The sequence below is a fragment of the Lagopus muta genome, chromosome 7 (genome assembly GCF_023343835.1).
Source record: "Lagopus muta isolate bLagMut1 chromosome 7, bLagMut1 primary, whole genome shotgun sequence".
In the NCBI taxonomy this organism is placed as follows: Eukaryota; Metazoa; Chordata; class Aves; order Galliformes; family Phasianidae; genus Lagopus; species Lagopus muta.
The window spans coordinates 36,583,542-36,599,127 of NC_064439.1; the positions used below are offsets into that span (position 1 = coordinate 36,583,542).

General features: G+C 44.9%; 1 protein-coding gene across 3 annotated transcripts; it reads left to right on the forward strand.

Moving 5' to 3' along the window:
• The first annotated feature begins 78 nt into the window (after positions 1-78).
• On the forward strand, positions 79-4,924 carry RPL15 (ribosomal protein L15). Of its 3 annotated transcripts, none has more exons than XM_048951340.1 (4): positions 79-172; positions 1,269-1,453; positions 2,463-2,599; positions 4,568-4,924. In XM_048951340.1, exons 2-4 carry the CDS (start codon positions 1,282-1,284, stop codon positions 4,871-4,873), a joined length of 615 nt encoding a protein of 204 aa, XP_048807297.1. In that variant the 5' UTR covers positions 79-172; positions 1,269-1,281; the 3' UTR covers positions 4,874-4,924. The 3 variants fall into 3 exon arrangements, with proteins under 3 accessions (XP_048807297.1, XP_048807299.1, XP_048807300.1); XM_048951342.1 differs by having other exon boundaries at positions 1,272-1,453; XM_048951343.1 differs by lacking the exon at positions 79-172 and adding an exon at positions 234-258 and having other exon boundaries at positions 1,272-1,453.
• Positions 4,925-15,586: the final 10,662 nt, after the last annotated feature.

A 15,586-nucleotide genomic window follows, 5' to 3' on the forward strand; every position in this document is an offset into this window, starting at 1 on the left:
GGGGCCGCGGAGGGGCGGGGCCGCCGGGCGGCGGAGGCGAGCGGCTGCGCTCCCCCTACGGGACTACGTTACCCGTGAGGCGCCGGGGCCGTCGCCGGAAGCGCGGTGCCGCCGCAAGGGGGTGTGGGAGGCGGGCCTCTTCCTTTCCGGCGTCGGGCGCCATCAGGTCCGGGTACGTCCGTGCTCGGCTGGCCTTCCATCCGCTCCCATCCCCGTTCCCTGCCGGCCGCTCGCCTGCCTCGCTGCCGGCCCTGCGCGGTGCGGCTCTGGCGGGGTGGGATGTGGCCGCTTCGGCGGGCGGGCGAGCGGCAGAGCCCGGCGAGATGGTGCGGGGCCCGTGGGCCGCGCCTCGCCGTGCGGCTTGATCGCGGGCTGAGGGCCGGGAGCGGCCGGGCGGGAGGGGCTGCGAGGGCGGGCGGCCGCGTGCCTGGGTTAGGCGCCTGGTGTGCGGTGTTGCGATGGTCGTGCCGTGATGCGGACCTGACATGGGGTGGGGGGAGGTCGGCTGCGGCTGGGCTGATTCACAGAGAAGAGCGTGGGGTGCTTTTCGCACGGGGAGCTTTTTGTTTGATTGCTTTTAATTGTGTTTGGAGTGGTGGCGTGATGGTGTTGACTTACATCTGCTGGAATCTGAGCTCTCCAGGTGTGTGAGAGTTAAGCAGGTCCTAGAGGTGCTTAAACCATGTTTATAGTAAAAACTAGGCCACTCACAGTCACATACCTCTTTAAAGAGCAACTTTTAAAGCGAGTCAGGTGCTAACTCTCCATTTTAATAATGTTTGCAAATCATGAAACAGTAGCTCCATGGATGAGGAGTGCTAGAGAACAATTTATGCATTCTTCACAAACGTTAAGAAAATGAAATAGGAAATTTTTCACTCAGAGTGGTGAGGCCCTGGCACAGCTGTGGATGCCTCATCCTTGGAGGTGTTTGAGGCCAGGTTGCATGGAGCTCTCTGCAGCCTGAACTGGTGGCTGGCACCCCTGCCCACAGCAGTGAGGTTGGATCTGGGTGGGCTTTAGGGTTCCTTCCGACCCAAAGTGTTCTGTGGAATGGATGAGAATTGCTGACAGTGGTAACGGCTGTGTGTCTCATTGTAGGCTGCTAAATGCGAGCCATATTACCAAGTGCACCAATGATTCAAAAAAGCATGAAAGCATGTTACGTACCTTTGATCTTGTATGTATGGTTTAGTGCAGTATCTTTTTATTGGAAGCTGTGCAGTTCTGGAGCCAGATTTGCTGCCTTCACTGATCTCTTCTCTCAGCAGGTAACCAAACATGGGTGCCTACAAGTACATCCAGGAGCTATGGAGGAAAAAGCAATCAGATGTGATGCGTTTCCTCCTTCGTGTGCGCTGCTGGCAGTACCGCCAGCTGTCTGCTTTGCATCGCGCTCCCCGGCCAACCAGGCCAGACAAAGCTCGCAGGCTGGGATATAAGGCCAAGCAAGGTAATGAGACAAGGAGGTGAAGAATGCCTGGTGATGCAGTGACCATGGTTTTGTCAACTAGCTTCCTTCTATAACTGGTAGTAGAATGACAAAGTGAGAAACTTGAATGTCCTGGAAAAGCCTGAAGTGTCCTGAATTAAATAAACTTACAAGTATGTTCAGTTCGTAGCAGTGCCCACAGCCCAAAACTGTATTTCGTGTAATTTGAGTTAACGTCCCCTGCGACCAATTGGGCAGATGAAGATTGAGTGCATTCAGGCTGTAATTCTCCTTGTGCTACCTTATGATAGCACTGACCAGTGTTTTTAGTAGGTAGGTTTGGAGCAAGGAGGTTTCTTCCTCAGGCCAGACTTTTTCTCAAGTTACTTGATATCTGTCTGCACTTGAGTGAGGATAAAGTTACTTAATTTCTATGATCATTAAGAAACAGTTACTGATCAGAAAAATAAACTAACTGAGGGAAAGTGGACATTTGTCTGTAACTTGAGGAAATCTTTGAAGCAAGTCACCACGTTTGTTCTCTGTCATGATGTGAAAGTAAAGAGTATAAACTTCTATTCCTATTTGTGAGGTTTGCTTCATTTCCTCATGTTTCAGTGGAGTTTACGGGTAACTTGTGCTTTAGTGCTTTTTGAATGGTGCTTTTTCTGCATGGCCCTTTAGTTTTGGGGTTCTTTTATTGCCTTCTAGGGGTGGGGGTGGATTTCTTGTGAGTTGTGGCACTGGTCTTCTTAGTTTACATGGAAATACATAATGAAAGGGTGCTCTAAAGTCTGTTTTGGAACTGAAAAAGTCCCAACAACTGTACACCACTCTGTTCAGTTATAATGGAGGTAACACAAATGCTCTGTGCTAGACTTAAGAGTTGTAGGTTTCAGTGGGGACAAGTGTAAAGACCTGCTTTATTGCAGCATTTCATGCAAAGCCTTTGGGGTTGGCAGTGCAGTATGAGCATGTGAATTGCCTTACCATAAGGTGTGCTTGTACACTAAAAGGCCATTTCTTCTAGGTTATGTTATCTACCGTGTCCGTGTTCGTCGTGGTGGTCGGAAGCGCCCTGTCCCAAAAGGTGCAACCTATGGGAAGCCTGTGCATCACGGTGTCAACCAGCTCAAGTTCGCCCGCAGTCTTCAGTCTGTAGCAGAGGTGACTGTTTTGGTTATTGCTCAGATAATTGGGGTTGCACCTAGTCTATAAAAGTGGAAAAGGCTTAGTGACCAAACCAGTAACTGTTCTGTAATGTATTAGGTAAAAGATCTTGAGTATTGATGGCAGGAGAGCACCAGAGTGTCTTGAAAAGTTGTTTTGAGACAAAAGAGTGAAACCTATTCATGCTCTGCATGTAGGGGATGTGGAAAGAACCACTAAGGTGTTTTGTTGAAGTTTCTGGGATATGCTTCTTTCAGAAGCACGCTGCAATACTTGTAATGAAAGACATACAACTGACAAAGGCCTGAAAAACAAAGAGCTGGGTATGAGAAACTGAAATTCAAATATGCTGAACTGTGTGAATGCAGTCACTGCTAAATCCTGCCTTTATGTTCCCTACCGTGTTGTATGTATTACCAGCTTTAGACAGTGGTCCTTTCACAAAACACAAGTAAATTCCTGCCTTAAAGACTGCAGCACCTGTTTGTATAGTAGGAGTGCTGTGCAGTGTACTTAGCTGTATCATACTCTCTGAAAACAGCATGCCAGAGGAATGTTGAAGTTAAAAGTATCCCTGGCTCATAAGCTTGAAGACTGGTAGTTTAAATAGTTAAACAATGCTGTTACCTGCTAAAATGTTGAAAATTGAGCCTTTCCATCCAGGAGAACTTTGTTATATTTTATAATGCTGCAGTTGTACTTCTCACGTATGGAAAAAAAACAAGCTGCAAGACTTAGAGCAGTACTGACCAGCACTCCCCAGAAGAGGCATTGTAAAGGCAGTGAGCAGTCTCCATTCTTGTACATCTTTAAGCAGATGACTTCCCAGAACCAAAAAAGCATTCCTATTTCAGCAGGAAGTTGCTTACGGGGTGGTTATGGTTTTGTTTCTTTGTTCCATTTACTTTTTATTTTTTAACAGAAGTGATGAGTTTAAATTTAAAAGCTTTGTTTTGAGTGCTCATGGTGCTCATATCAGACATTTGGGAATACCATATAACTGCTTGGTTCTGGTGACAGCTCATGAAAAGAGGTTGTTGGCCCTCTTATTTAGTCCAAAATGTTGTGAATCTGGCTTGTTTCTCTTGGAAGGCTTCTTTTCTTCAGATAAAGATGTTCTAGAAATGCCAAACCTTGATTGTCACTGTCATCCCTGTCATCTAGAAGCTAGTTGAGGGTGATTGTTATTTTAATGTTTAGTATGTGTCACTGCCACGTGCAGAGAAATGGAAGGACTTGAAGAAAAGACATGAAATATGCAAGAGGTTGTAAGCTGGTGGTGTTGGTGCACATCTGTAGTAATAGGTTTGGGGTAGAGGTTGGATGGATCTGTAGTGATGATGATAATGTCTTAGGGTGAAAAGGGGAGGTCTTGACAGGAGAGGCAGATGGAGTTCTGTAACTCAACTTATTTTCTGCTTTGCTTGAACAAGGACTGTTTCTTCCCAACTGCAGCCAAGGATAGGAAAGGCATATCGAAGGCTTGTAACATCAACTGTTCCTCTTTTTTCCTATCAATATGAGCTTCTGTCCTCCAGTCTTTTTTCCTCAGTAACTTTGGACATTCAGATTGATTGGTCTTTCACAGTTTTCAAAGCTGTTCGGCGGCCCCAAGTGTGGCTCGTGATCTTGAGTTTTAACTCTGCATTTACTTACAGGGCTCTTCTGCACGTGGAATAGTTCTTTATTTTGTCAACCAAATGCATTCCTCATTACATTCTTTAAAACCTGTCTCACCTAAGAATTCCAGCAGCCTTTGTCGAATACGGCATTTTTTTAAACATCACTTCTTCAGGTGTTTTTGTTGCCAGAGATTTGTGTGGCTCTTTTCAGGAGAGTGTTTTGCTCAGAGCAAATGAAAAATTCTAGAAAAAAATTAGGTTTGGGTTATTCGTATCCTTTCACACGAAGGGTGTCCCTGCTTCCATGGTTTTACAGCGTTTTGCGTTGATTTCTCTCCTCTAGGAGCGTGCTGGCCGGCACTGTGGGGCTCTGAGAGTCTTGAACTCCTATTGGGTGGGTGAAGATTCCACTTACAAGTTTTTCGAGGTGATCCTGATCGATCCCTTCCACAAGGCCATCCGCCGCAACCCCGACACGCAGTGGATCACCAGGCCCGTCCACAAGCACAGAGAGATGCGTGGGCTGACGTCAGCCGGGAGGAAGAGCCGCGGTCTGGGCAAGGGCCACAAATTCCATCACACCATTGGTGGCTCGCGTCGCGCTGCCTGGAGAAGGCGCAACACCCTGCAGCTGCACCGCTACCGCTAGTTCTTGTCAACACAGCAGTCTAATAAAGCTGACGTGCGTTGTTGAATTGAACCAGTGCTTCTGCTCCTTCTTGCTTTATGTGGAGAAGTGTGGAATTCTCCAGAGATTTGCTTGCTTTTACGTATTGAAAGGTTTTCTGAAAATGTAATTTGGTATTTGTGAGGATTCTAGACCCCAAACCAGGAACGTGATGGGTTTTGCTTTTGATAAGACTTTCAGTTAGGTGATAAGACTTTTCAGATAGGTGCAGTGTGAGTTGAAATCCTCGTGGCTTGGTCCACATCCCTGTTTTGGTGGCTTGAGTGTATTCTTCACTGTCCCTTGATGGGTGTCACTGTGTCCTGTGTTAAAACTGAAGGCCTGCTTTGATCGTGTGCAATGAGATGTAAACTGGAAGTGCTGGTTTATTTTTTATAGATGATTAAATACTAATGACAATTAGATTTTACTAGTTCTGTGTTTTTTTTTTTTTTTTTTTTTTTTTTTTTTTTCATTGAAACCAGCTCTTGAGCCTCTTTATTTGCTAACATAGGCTAAACCAACAAAGCACTGAGTGAAAAGGAGCAGCTCATTCTGTTCATTGAGGCATGCAGTATTTTACTGTTTACTATGACAGTGGTATTAGTTCATTGGCATGGTATTCCAGGCCATTTTGTAGTGGAGACAGTGTCTTAGTTCTGACTTTTGATATAAAAACAGCATATTTTTCTTCAGCATTTTCTTCTGCATTTAGATTGCCTCTGCATGGGTATGTGATAGAAACAATTGCATTTGGATTGCATTTAAACAATTGCATTTAAATAATGTATTTTAGACTGCCTTTGGGTAACGATGGGAGGCAGGGTTGATAGAAGACCTAATAGCTTGTATTTTGCCTGTTTCAAACTGGGTTGTGTGGAAAAGAATTAAAAATAATAATTCCATTTGAGAAATAAACTTACTCATTTGCTCTGTAAGTTCTTAACAGGAGGGCTATAATCTGAAGAGATTTCTTGGCAGTATGTTCTTCAATCCAGGAACAACTTGAGAGCAGTCCTTCCATCCTGTTTCCTTTGGCTGAAGCAAACAAAAAATTGTTATGCTAAGAAGTGCTATCTGCTCCTTGAGAGACAGAAGTTTGTTGTTATTACTAATTTTGTTTTTTACTTTTCCTGTGATGAAGGAACTAATCAGCAAATTCAGTGAATGAGGTCTCCCCTGAGCATAGTGGGACTGGTGCTTCCCCGTTTCTTAAGGTTTAAGGGCTGAAGTGCTCAGGTAACAGCTTTGGATTTAATGATACTCATCTAGTGCTTGTTAAGCTGTTCAATGGCCCTTGCAATGGATGGGGAAGACGGTGCCAGAGCTGTTGGCACTAATGCTGTTTCATTTGCTAGAGTTCAAAATTGCTAGTGTGTGCAAGGGGAGTTATCTTCAGTTAAACTTGCCTTTTCCCTTGCAGTCCTGTAGCTTCTTCAGCTTCAAACTACAGGGGAAAATACCATTCCCTTCAGAGAGATCGTTGAAGTCTGCTGGTAAAGATGTATGTGAAAGGGCATAACATGTACCAGACAGGCTGAGTAATTTGAAACAGATGGTGGTATTTGCAGCGGGAGGTCAGGGTACATACAGCTCATGTCAAGCCTCCAGGAGCTCGGGCTGCCTTAGCATCTTCTCACAATGGAAGTTTCTTAGCTCTGTTTAACTTAGCATTTGGGGTTGGAAGGAGGGAGAATTGCAGCACAGCATTTGTGTGAAGAGGAAAGGTAAATGATCATCTGAATTAAAATATATTTTAAAAAGGCAAAACATCAAGGAAAATCTTGTTTTGAGCGGTTGGCTGCTTTGGAATCCGGGCTTAGAGACGTTATATGATTCCGTCTTTCTTAACTGCTGATTTATTTTATTTGGAACCTGCTATGTAAGCTCAACAGAGTGCAAATCTCTGTTCTCCTCAGTTTCAGCTGAGGCTTAGCAGTTGTCCTAATGAGAGGCAGCCTCTTGAGTTCAACCCTCCTTAAAATTGAGGAGTCTGCTTGGAACACAGACACTGAGCTGCAGCTTGGTGGGGGTGGCAAGGGAAGATGAAGCTTCAGGAATTTCACTCAGACACCAAGGTATCCTATAATTGATTTCCAAACCATCTTCTCTGCTTGCTGGACTGCTTATTTCTTGCTCTGAACAGGCATGTTATAGATGTGATTAAAAGAGCTGTCTCCTTCCTAAGCAGGACAAAATGGGTATCACAGCTACACTGCATAGAAACATGGCTGTATGCCGACAGCCTATTTCAGTGTGATGTCAGGTGCTGATGAAAATGGTCAACTGTAAGCCTTTACTAGACAATGGATCTCACATTTGTGCAGCCACGTGGATTAACTAATTAGCATTTGGTAGATGGTGAAGATCTGATCGTTTTTTTCAGCTGCTCTTCCAAATTAATTGTGTCTTCCTAGGGGGCAGGATGCATTAAAACAGGTTGCATAATTTAGCATGTTCTCTAAGTAAGCAAGTAGTGAACTCCTTTCCGTGTGGCTCATAGAGGTGTGCTCATCACTTGGCAACACCAGCTAAGTTGAAAAGGGCAGATTGTACTAATCAACAGTGAGTGTAATTGTTTCCATACATTGTCTGCAGCTCTGGGAGTCTTTCAGCTCCGTGTGGCAGAAGGCCTGGCTGGCTCTGACGTGTCTCAAGGCACGGACTGCTGGGCACTGCCTGCGTTAGGCACAGGTGCTGGCAGAAGGGCAGTCAGCTCCCTGTAGCAGCAGGTCCTTGAATGTCATTGCTGATGTTGTGTGGGTCTTAAAGTGAAGCAATTAGCAGCAGAGGAGAGTGGTGTCTGGGCTTGCCGTCTTATCTCTGTCCTTGAAATGCACTGGTTGTTCAGCAGTCTCAACCCAGTGACAAAAGTGACTCTGTGTGAGCAGTCTTGTTTACCAGTGAATCAAAAAGCTGGACTGAAAATAAGGCCTGGTTCCTATTCTTACATACTCGCTCTCCAAGATGGCAAAAGCACCCTTTCTTGCTCTCAAATGTCTCTTTTCTTGGGTAGCATATAGAGGTATCGTTCTGAAAATGTCATGCCAAAATACCCGGATTGCTGGATATACTGCTTCAGCCACAAAAAAATAGGCAATTTGGGATTGAACTGGTCACTCTTTTCTGAGGCTATCAAAAACAACCGGTGTTTTGATCCAGTCCTCTCCAAGTAATTGCTTGAAATCTATACACGTGTAGAAGGATGGAGAGCCCGTGGGCTGTTCTTATCTTCATATGTCAAGGTTCTGAATCAGCCCCCATTTAATAATTACACACAGAGTGTGTAGGTTGCAAAGCCTTGCTCCCCGAAGTTAAGAAGTGCTTGGGCCATATTGCTTGTGCAACATCTAATTTGACATCTCTTGTGCTCCAACATAATGCGCCAGAAGAGGCCTCTGGGGAAGCCAGGATGGGCACCCAGTTCTTCTTGTCGCTGCCTGAAATTTGAAATTCTTTCCTTCAGTATTGAGCGATATTCAATGATATCATATAATTAAAGGCTCTTTTGTAATGAAGATGACGTCCAATCTCATTCAATGCCGTCACCTCCATCATTCAGAGAAGTGCAGAACTGGTATCCTGGTGAACAGGGAGCTCAGTGGGAGTCAATGAGCAACTCAATACAGTCCATCTCTGTTATGGTCAATGCTGATTTTGAATGCTCTCAAATCAAAGGTAGCGCCCTTGCGGCTTCCAGAGCTGCCTGCCTGGCACCAGGCTTCAGAAAATACTTAGTTAACACCCTGTTAACGAACTGACTCCTTGGGGCATGCACCTGGGTCATTGCTATGGAAGGCTGCAGGGGCACACCTGTGGACCCCAGATGGCTCTCTCATGCAAGCTGAGATGCGCCCTTGGAAGAAGAATAAAGATGAACGTGAACAAAAATAAAAAAGGAAGAGATCAGGTCAGCTGGCCTGCTGGTGCTGCAGCATAAGGCAAAGCTGGCCAGGGTCAGTCCGCCAGCTCTGCCATTGCTACTCTGGCCATGGCTGAGCAGGGCTCTGCCTCGTGGGCTGAAGCAGCTAGGCATGGTGCAATGCCTGCAGGACAAACCTGGCCAGACGCCGCTTTCCTCAGAGAAGCAGCTTAGTAGGTCCATGGTGTCAGTCTCACATGAACATGAAGCAGAAGGATGGTTCTCAGCTGGTGCTGAGAAACGCTCTGTGAAATGCATTCCTTGCAGTGGTCAAGCCCCTTGCTTTCCAGGCCTCATTGTGTCACAGCCAAAACAGCATATGCAAATTGAGGCCGTAATACATTGTGTTGCATTCAGACACGTAATGAAAATGCGTTGCCATCCCAGTAGAGCTCACGCACTAAGTGTAGGAAGTAGCTCATTAATCCAGTGTCCACTCATTCATTTATTCATACATTTTTCTTCCAGCATTGTTTTAATGTGACTAGCAAGCAATTATCTGAAGCCTTTCCTTGTACGAGAACTGTGGCCGTTCAACTCATCCACAGTTACAAACCACCTGTCTCTCTCATGGTTTCATTGTTAGTCAGATGAGTTTAGATAGTGGGTTACACAATCTTTATAAACCACTGAGTAGATGATGTGTTTTGAACTTTATGTTTTCAGCTCATCCAGAGCTATGTATAAAAGTGATGTCTTTGCTGTGTCGTTTGCAACTATTTGCACAGCAGTTCTGTCAATGTGTGGTCAAACAAAGTCATAGTAAATCTTCTAAGTAAAATAGAAAATTTCATCTTATTTTCACACTGTTTACAATGTACTGCTGCAGTGTTCAATGGAGAACATTTCCTTACAGTCTTGGCAGAAGGCACAAAAGAAGGTTTGGCTACGCAGTAAAATCCAAGGACAGAGATAAGCACATTAACAACTAGAAATTTAGGAAAAGAGATATAAATAAAAGGGACTTTATTGATTTTCATAGATTCACACATTCATGATTTATTTAAAATATATTATTCAATCGATTCTATTTAATCTGGAGAATCTAGTTCCTAATCTTAATAGGTGGTTTATTAACCACCTGATTGTCCATTCTTAATAGAAATGGGCTGCAAAAAGGACACAAACTGATAATGAGATACCAAGTTTTTCAGGTTAAGTCCAATGCTCTGTAGTGCGAAGATGATAGCTGTGCTTTATCAGTGGTACGTATTTTAGGTTATACTTGCAGCTTTGGTTTTGTACCCATTTTTCCCCAAACAGCAATTTTAAAGGAATGGTTACAACATATCTGTAGGAAACAAAAAATAAATTAAAAAAAAGAAGTAATGATTATTTTGACCAGTGCACTGGGAAACTAATTCTTAGATTTATGATTAAAAAAAAAAAAGAAGAAGAAGAAAAGATAACAACCCCTGTGAAAACTGAATCATTGTTCTGAGTCCTGAAATTAAATGAAAACTCAGCTATGGCTTTTATTTTCATTGGCTAGTTTAATGAAAATGTAAGTAGCACCAAACTATGGAAAACATATGGTATGCAGAAGTTCTCTTTTCTCCAGGGATGGTCCTCTATGCCTGGGGCTGAAAACTGTAAAATATCTTGCTAATAAATCACCTGACCTCATAGTAGGTACCTTCATAGTAGGTGCCATCCTGGCAACACTCTTCACTAATTTTAAGTAAAATCATATGAAAATAAGGAACTAAGAGACTGATTAATGACTTTAGTGAAATTGTGACCATACAGAAATGAGCTGCAGAACTGGGACTTTGTCCAGATCGCAATGAACACTGAGAATTGATGTGTTTTGCAAATTTTGCAGATCATCCTGAAGTCATATTAACTGTATTACAGTTTGAATATTGACTGGTATGGCTCTTCTGTAGGAACTCTGTGACAGCAGGAAAGGCTGAAGAAGTTGTGTTGTGCACAGAGGCAAGGAGCACCAGGAAAGGTGTTACTTTCCATCTTTCCTCTCCTTGCCCCTTGAAGAGGTATCCCTCCCTGGACTAGCTCCCAGCACCTAGGAGCCAGCCTAACCTGACCAGCCTCGTTCCTCCTGGTTTTATCACAGCTGCTGAGTCAGTTCTTTGGGATTATTTTGGTGGTGATGTTCAGGATGAGCGAGATTGCCAAAGCTGCAATCAGTTGGTTTTGTGAAAAATAAGCTCCTCAGCTTTGTGTGCCCAAGCTTTGATGACGGCACAGAGCCCAGCAAGGAGGAGAGGCTGGGCAGAAGCAGCTCGAGCTGGCCAGCTTCAAAACAGGGAATCTCCTCACCCAAAGGCAGAGCCAGTGATCTGCATCCTGCTGAGAGCTGTCACCCAGGCTCAGATAACCACCTGGCATTGCCTCAAAGGACAGAAAGAGACATGAGTTAATGAAGCCTCTCACACTGGTGACATGTGGCATGGGGGATGCAGTGCTCAGTGGTGCCCAGCCTCCACCAAGCAGGTCACTCCAGTGGCCGAGTAACAGCATGGTGTCCTTCTGACAGGAGCCAGCGATAGGTATATCAGTATAGAGCAGGTCTGGCTCTGTGTGAGCCATCTCAGGCTCTCTGACGAGCAGGGAGGAACTCCTGTTCCTTGCCCTTGGGCTTTGTGTTGTCCTTCTCAGTAGCTGCACCAGGCCCTACATGAGAATGGCACCACGAGAGCCGTGAGCCCAGCACCATCAGCAGCTCCACCAGTGTCCAGCTCAGCACGAGGCAGGCTGCATCCGGGCACGGGATAGCATCTGAAGGTGGATGAGGAGCAAATGACTTCCCTGAGTCATACGTGTCTGCTGTAATTTGAAATGGGAAATGGAAACACAGCCTGTTTTGATGGTCTGCTCCTGGAAGCTCACTGAGCGAGAGACTTTCCAGATGACTCAGAGCAAGACGATCGCTGGCTGAGAACTGCTGCATCAAGGATTTGGCAGGATTATATAACGAGCAGCTGTCCTCCTCCACCGTGCCTGCTCTGCAAGATTTATGCTTACAATTGACCGTTTTTGAGGAGCTGCAATAAAACACAATGGCAAATGTCTGGAGGCATTTTGGGATGCAGCTGAGCCCCTGCCAGGAGCAGTCTTATCAGTTGTTTCTGGACATTATACTGCAGTTGTTTAGGAAGGGCAGACAAAATTCCCTGCTAGCCTCATGATGCCATGCAGTCCTTCAAGACAGTCCTGTTCACATAGCTCTATCCAGCCAAAGCACTACTGGAGAACGTACCTGTTTCTTCTGCAGTTACAACATTTAAGGTCCAAAGAGTTTCTGGGTGTTTTTGGAGCCATAGCTGGCTTCTTTCGTTTGTTTGAATTTTGCCATGTTTTTTTCGGTGCTCCCTGAAGCTCGTACTGGGTAGGGCGTAGGTGAAAATTATCAGTGTTTACTCCATGGGTTGAACAAAAACTTTTAGCATTCTCCCAGCTCAGGTAAAAAATTAATATGAAGAAACAGGAATGCTTCCTGCTGTTCATGTCTGATGTGTTATTTGACATTGCCTTTGGAGCGAATAAGTGATTGTGGAGGGCAATTCCAAATGTTTTTGGTCCTTGGAGTTGTCTTGTAGACTTAGCTGGGAATTGCAAGTGATCACTGATGTTCATGCAACGATTGAGGAAGTAACCATGAATATTTGACTAAAGCCAGGAGATTTTGTCAGTTCATCTATCATCGCTAGAATGAATGAATTTTCTTCATTTGTTCTAATTTGTAATGGATTAGACCAGAAAGCTCTTACTGTGGCTCACTCTAGAGAGCCACATGTGAAGCTAGCAGCTCATTCTAACTGCCTTTCAGACTTTATTCACAAGGCTGATCACATCCTGCTCTGTTGCCATACCATCAGATATGGATGTCCCTTTGGAGGAACACCCCTGCATCAGGAGTGATCTGGGTAATCTGTGAGGCACAGCACAGACAGGGTGTAGGACAGCCAGGGAGGTCAGCATTGCCACCACTGTTCAAGCACCAGCATCAACAAAGTGCATTAACTTGCATCCACAACAACATTTGCATCAAGAGATATCCCACAAGCACATTTCCAAGACCCTGAGAACATCATTTTGATCTGACACTAGTGCTGTAGGATTATAACTCTTTTCCTTTCAATCAAGTTATTCCAGAATCTTTACCTAGATTCTATTTACCTAGAATCTTAAGTTATATTAAGAAGGGTTGTGTATTGCAAAACAGTTTGGATACCTATGGTTTGCTTCTAGTACAGGTTTCACTCTCACTACATATGCTTTGCACAGGGTTTTATGGAAAACTACATTTGTTTTAATGATTAAGTTTTATAGCTGGAAGCAATTTTCTTTAGTGTAACATTTCAGAAGCCCTTTAAGGCTAGCAGTATTTCATTGAAAGCCTGAAGAGTGAGAACCACTACATGACTTTATCATGTAGAAAGCTTATTATCTGACATAATTTGGTGCATAGCAGGCTTATTTATTTAAAAGGTCGCACAATCGTATTTCGCCACTGGTAATGGCATTTTTATCCATTTAATAGGTTTATCCTAAAGCATATTTATTCCGAGTGCATTTTATTCTGAAGCCCGTTAATAACTTTAACTCTTCAGAGCCTAGCAGGACAGAGGAGACAGCACTTTGGAAACAAAATTTCATCAGCTGGGCCTAATCCAGGAGGATGCAAGGTCTGACCAGGTCTTTCATGCTGCCCCTCCTGATGCAACTCAGCACCTTGCAGCCTTATAGCACCTTCTAACCTCCAAGCTGAGGCTGGGCTCAGGGAAACACTGTGCTACGTAGAGCTGCAAAAAATATGAAGCTGTCCTGGCCTTTAAGTCACAAACTATGCCTTGGGTATTTTTGTGTAATAATTCTCTGGGCCAGAACATGCTTTGGTTTATTCCCAGGGGAGATGTCATTGTTTTGTCTGGTTGTAAAAAGGCAGTGCTCTGCCTCTGGAGCAATGGTCCTTGTAACAAAAGGGCTGGTCACTGTGACTCTAAATCTTGGAGCTTCAGTGAGAGCAAGGGGCGGCTTTTTGTGCATCCTTAGCACAATCCACTCTGCTTGCCTTCCAAAAATTGTGACTGGCCCAATCAAGCAATAAATACTCCCATCTTCATTTCATTAGCTGGTGATTTCCCCTCTGGTTAAGCAGATGGTGCACCAGCAGATTAGGCAATTTATAGCACAGAAGGAAAAGGTAAACAGTGATATTATAACAATATATCACAGGCTTCATTAATGCAAGATCACAGAATCACAGGAAGGGACTTCTGCAGGTCATCTAGTCCAACTCCCTGCTAAGGCAGGAGGCCTGGAGTAGGTTGCACAGGAAAGGATCCTGTAACGTTTGGTCTTTTCGGAATAAATGTCCAAGCCCTCACCTTCCATTAAAATCTGTTTCCCACAGTTGTAACCAGCCTAGAAGCTCCTTGTATTACCCATTTCTGTGAATAAAAAGCATACCTGCAAAAACACTTGGTCAAACAGAAAAGCTAAGTGTTGGGTGCTTCAGGCCATAACCCAGCTGCTAAGAAGCTGAATCAGGAAGAAAGTTGTCCTATGGGCAAATTAGCATTTAGGCAGCTATTATGAGCTTTTATATCCTCCTCCAAGCCTCTGATACTTGGCACACAGGGACAGGATGTGTGAGCGGGTGAACAAGCCGTGAGCCAGTTCCTCTCTCTCGGTTATACTTAGCTCCATGACTACCCTGCTCCCGGTACCCGAGCTGATTGCACTCGTGCCATACAGGCATGCCCTTAATGGGTAGGCTCTAACTGCTCTATATTTAGCTTTTGCTTCTTCCCAAGGCATTCTGCACATATTCAGCCTGTGCAGGGATGCAGTGATAAGCTGAAGACCCTTGGGACCTCCTTGTTGGGGTTTTGCTTCAAGCGAGAAGAGAAAAAGTGCAACCAGCTGAACAGTGAGATGCACATGTGGAATGGAAGTGGGAAATAAGTAGGGCAAGGGGTCAGGAAGCGCTGTGTAGGGCTGAACAATCAATAGCAAAATTTCCACTGGCTTCCAGAGGCTGGGAATCATTAGGCAAGTTATTTATATCGCTAATGTGGGAAAGAAGTCGGGGCTGTAGCTGTCATCACAGCAGCTATCAGTGAGCAGCACGTAAGCTGCTAACTGAATACAGCAAGGAAATCTTTGCTTTAAAGTAGCTGCAGATGCAGGGATGGTGCCTCAGCCAGGGGAAGCATCCTGCCTGCATGCATCTTGAGTGCTGTACCCAGTTTTGTGCCCTTCAACTTACAAGAAACACTCTGAGGCCCTGGAGTGTGTCCAGAGAAGGGCAAAAAAGCTGTGAGGGGACTGGAGCACAAGGCTTATGGGGAGCGGCTGAGGGAACTGGGATTGTTCAGTCTAGAGAAGAGGAGGCTCAAGGGAGATCTGATCACTGTCTACAGCTGCCTGAAAGGAGGCTGTAGCGAGGTGGGGTTGGCCTCTTCTCCCAGGTAACAGCGATAGGATGAGAGGGAATGGCCTCAAGTGGCACCAGGGGAGGTTCAGGTTGGATATTGGGAAAAATTCTTCTCAGAGTGGTGATGCATTGGAACAGGTCACCATCCCTGGAGGTGTTCAAGAACTGTGTAGCTGTGGCACTGAGCGACATGGTCATGAGGCACAGTGAGGATGGGTCAATGATTGGACTAGATAGATGGCTTTAGAGACCTTTCCAACCTCAGTGATTCCATGGTTCTATGATCCTATGTACTGGTTCCACCCACAACTGTGGAGCACAAGGAGCTCAGGACAGACAGGGCTATGCTGCAGGACCTCAGGGAACA

What these genes read in the sequence shown, in the direction of transcription:
- RPL15 (XM_048951340.1), top strand. Translation starts at nt 1,282, where the DNA reads ATGGGTGCCTACAAGTACATCCAGGAGCTATGGAGGAAAAAGCAATCA. An exon ending in GGGATATAAGGCCAAGCAAG is followed by an intron (nt 1,454 to 2,462) that starts GTAATGAGACAA and finishes CATTTCTTCTAG; the next exon opens with GTTATGTTATCTACCGTGTC. An exon ending in GTCTTCAGTCTGTAGCAGAG is followed by an intron (nt 2,600 to 4,567) that starts GTGACTGTTTTG and finishes TCTCTCCTCTAG; the next exon opens with GAGCGTGCTGGCCGGCACTG.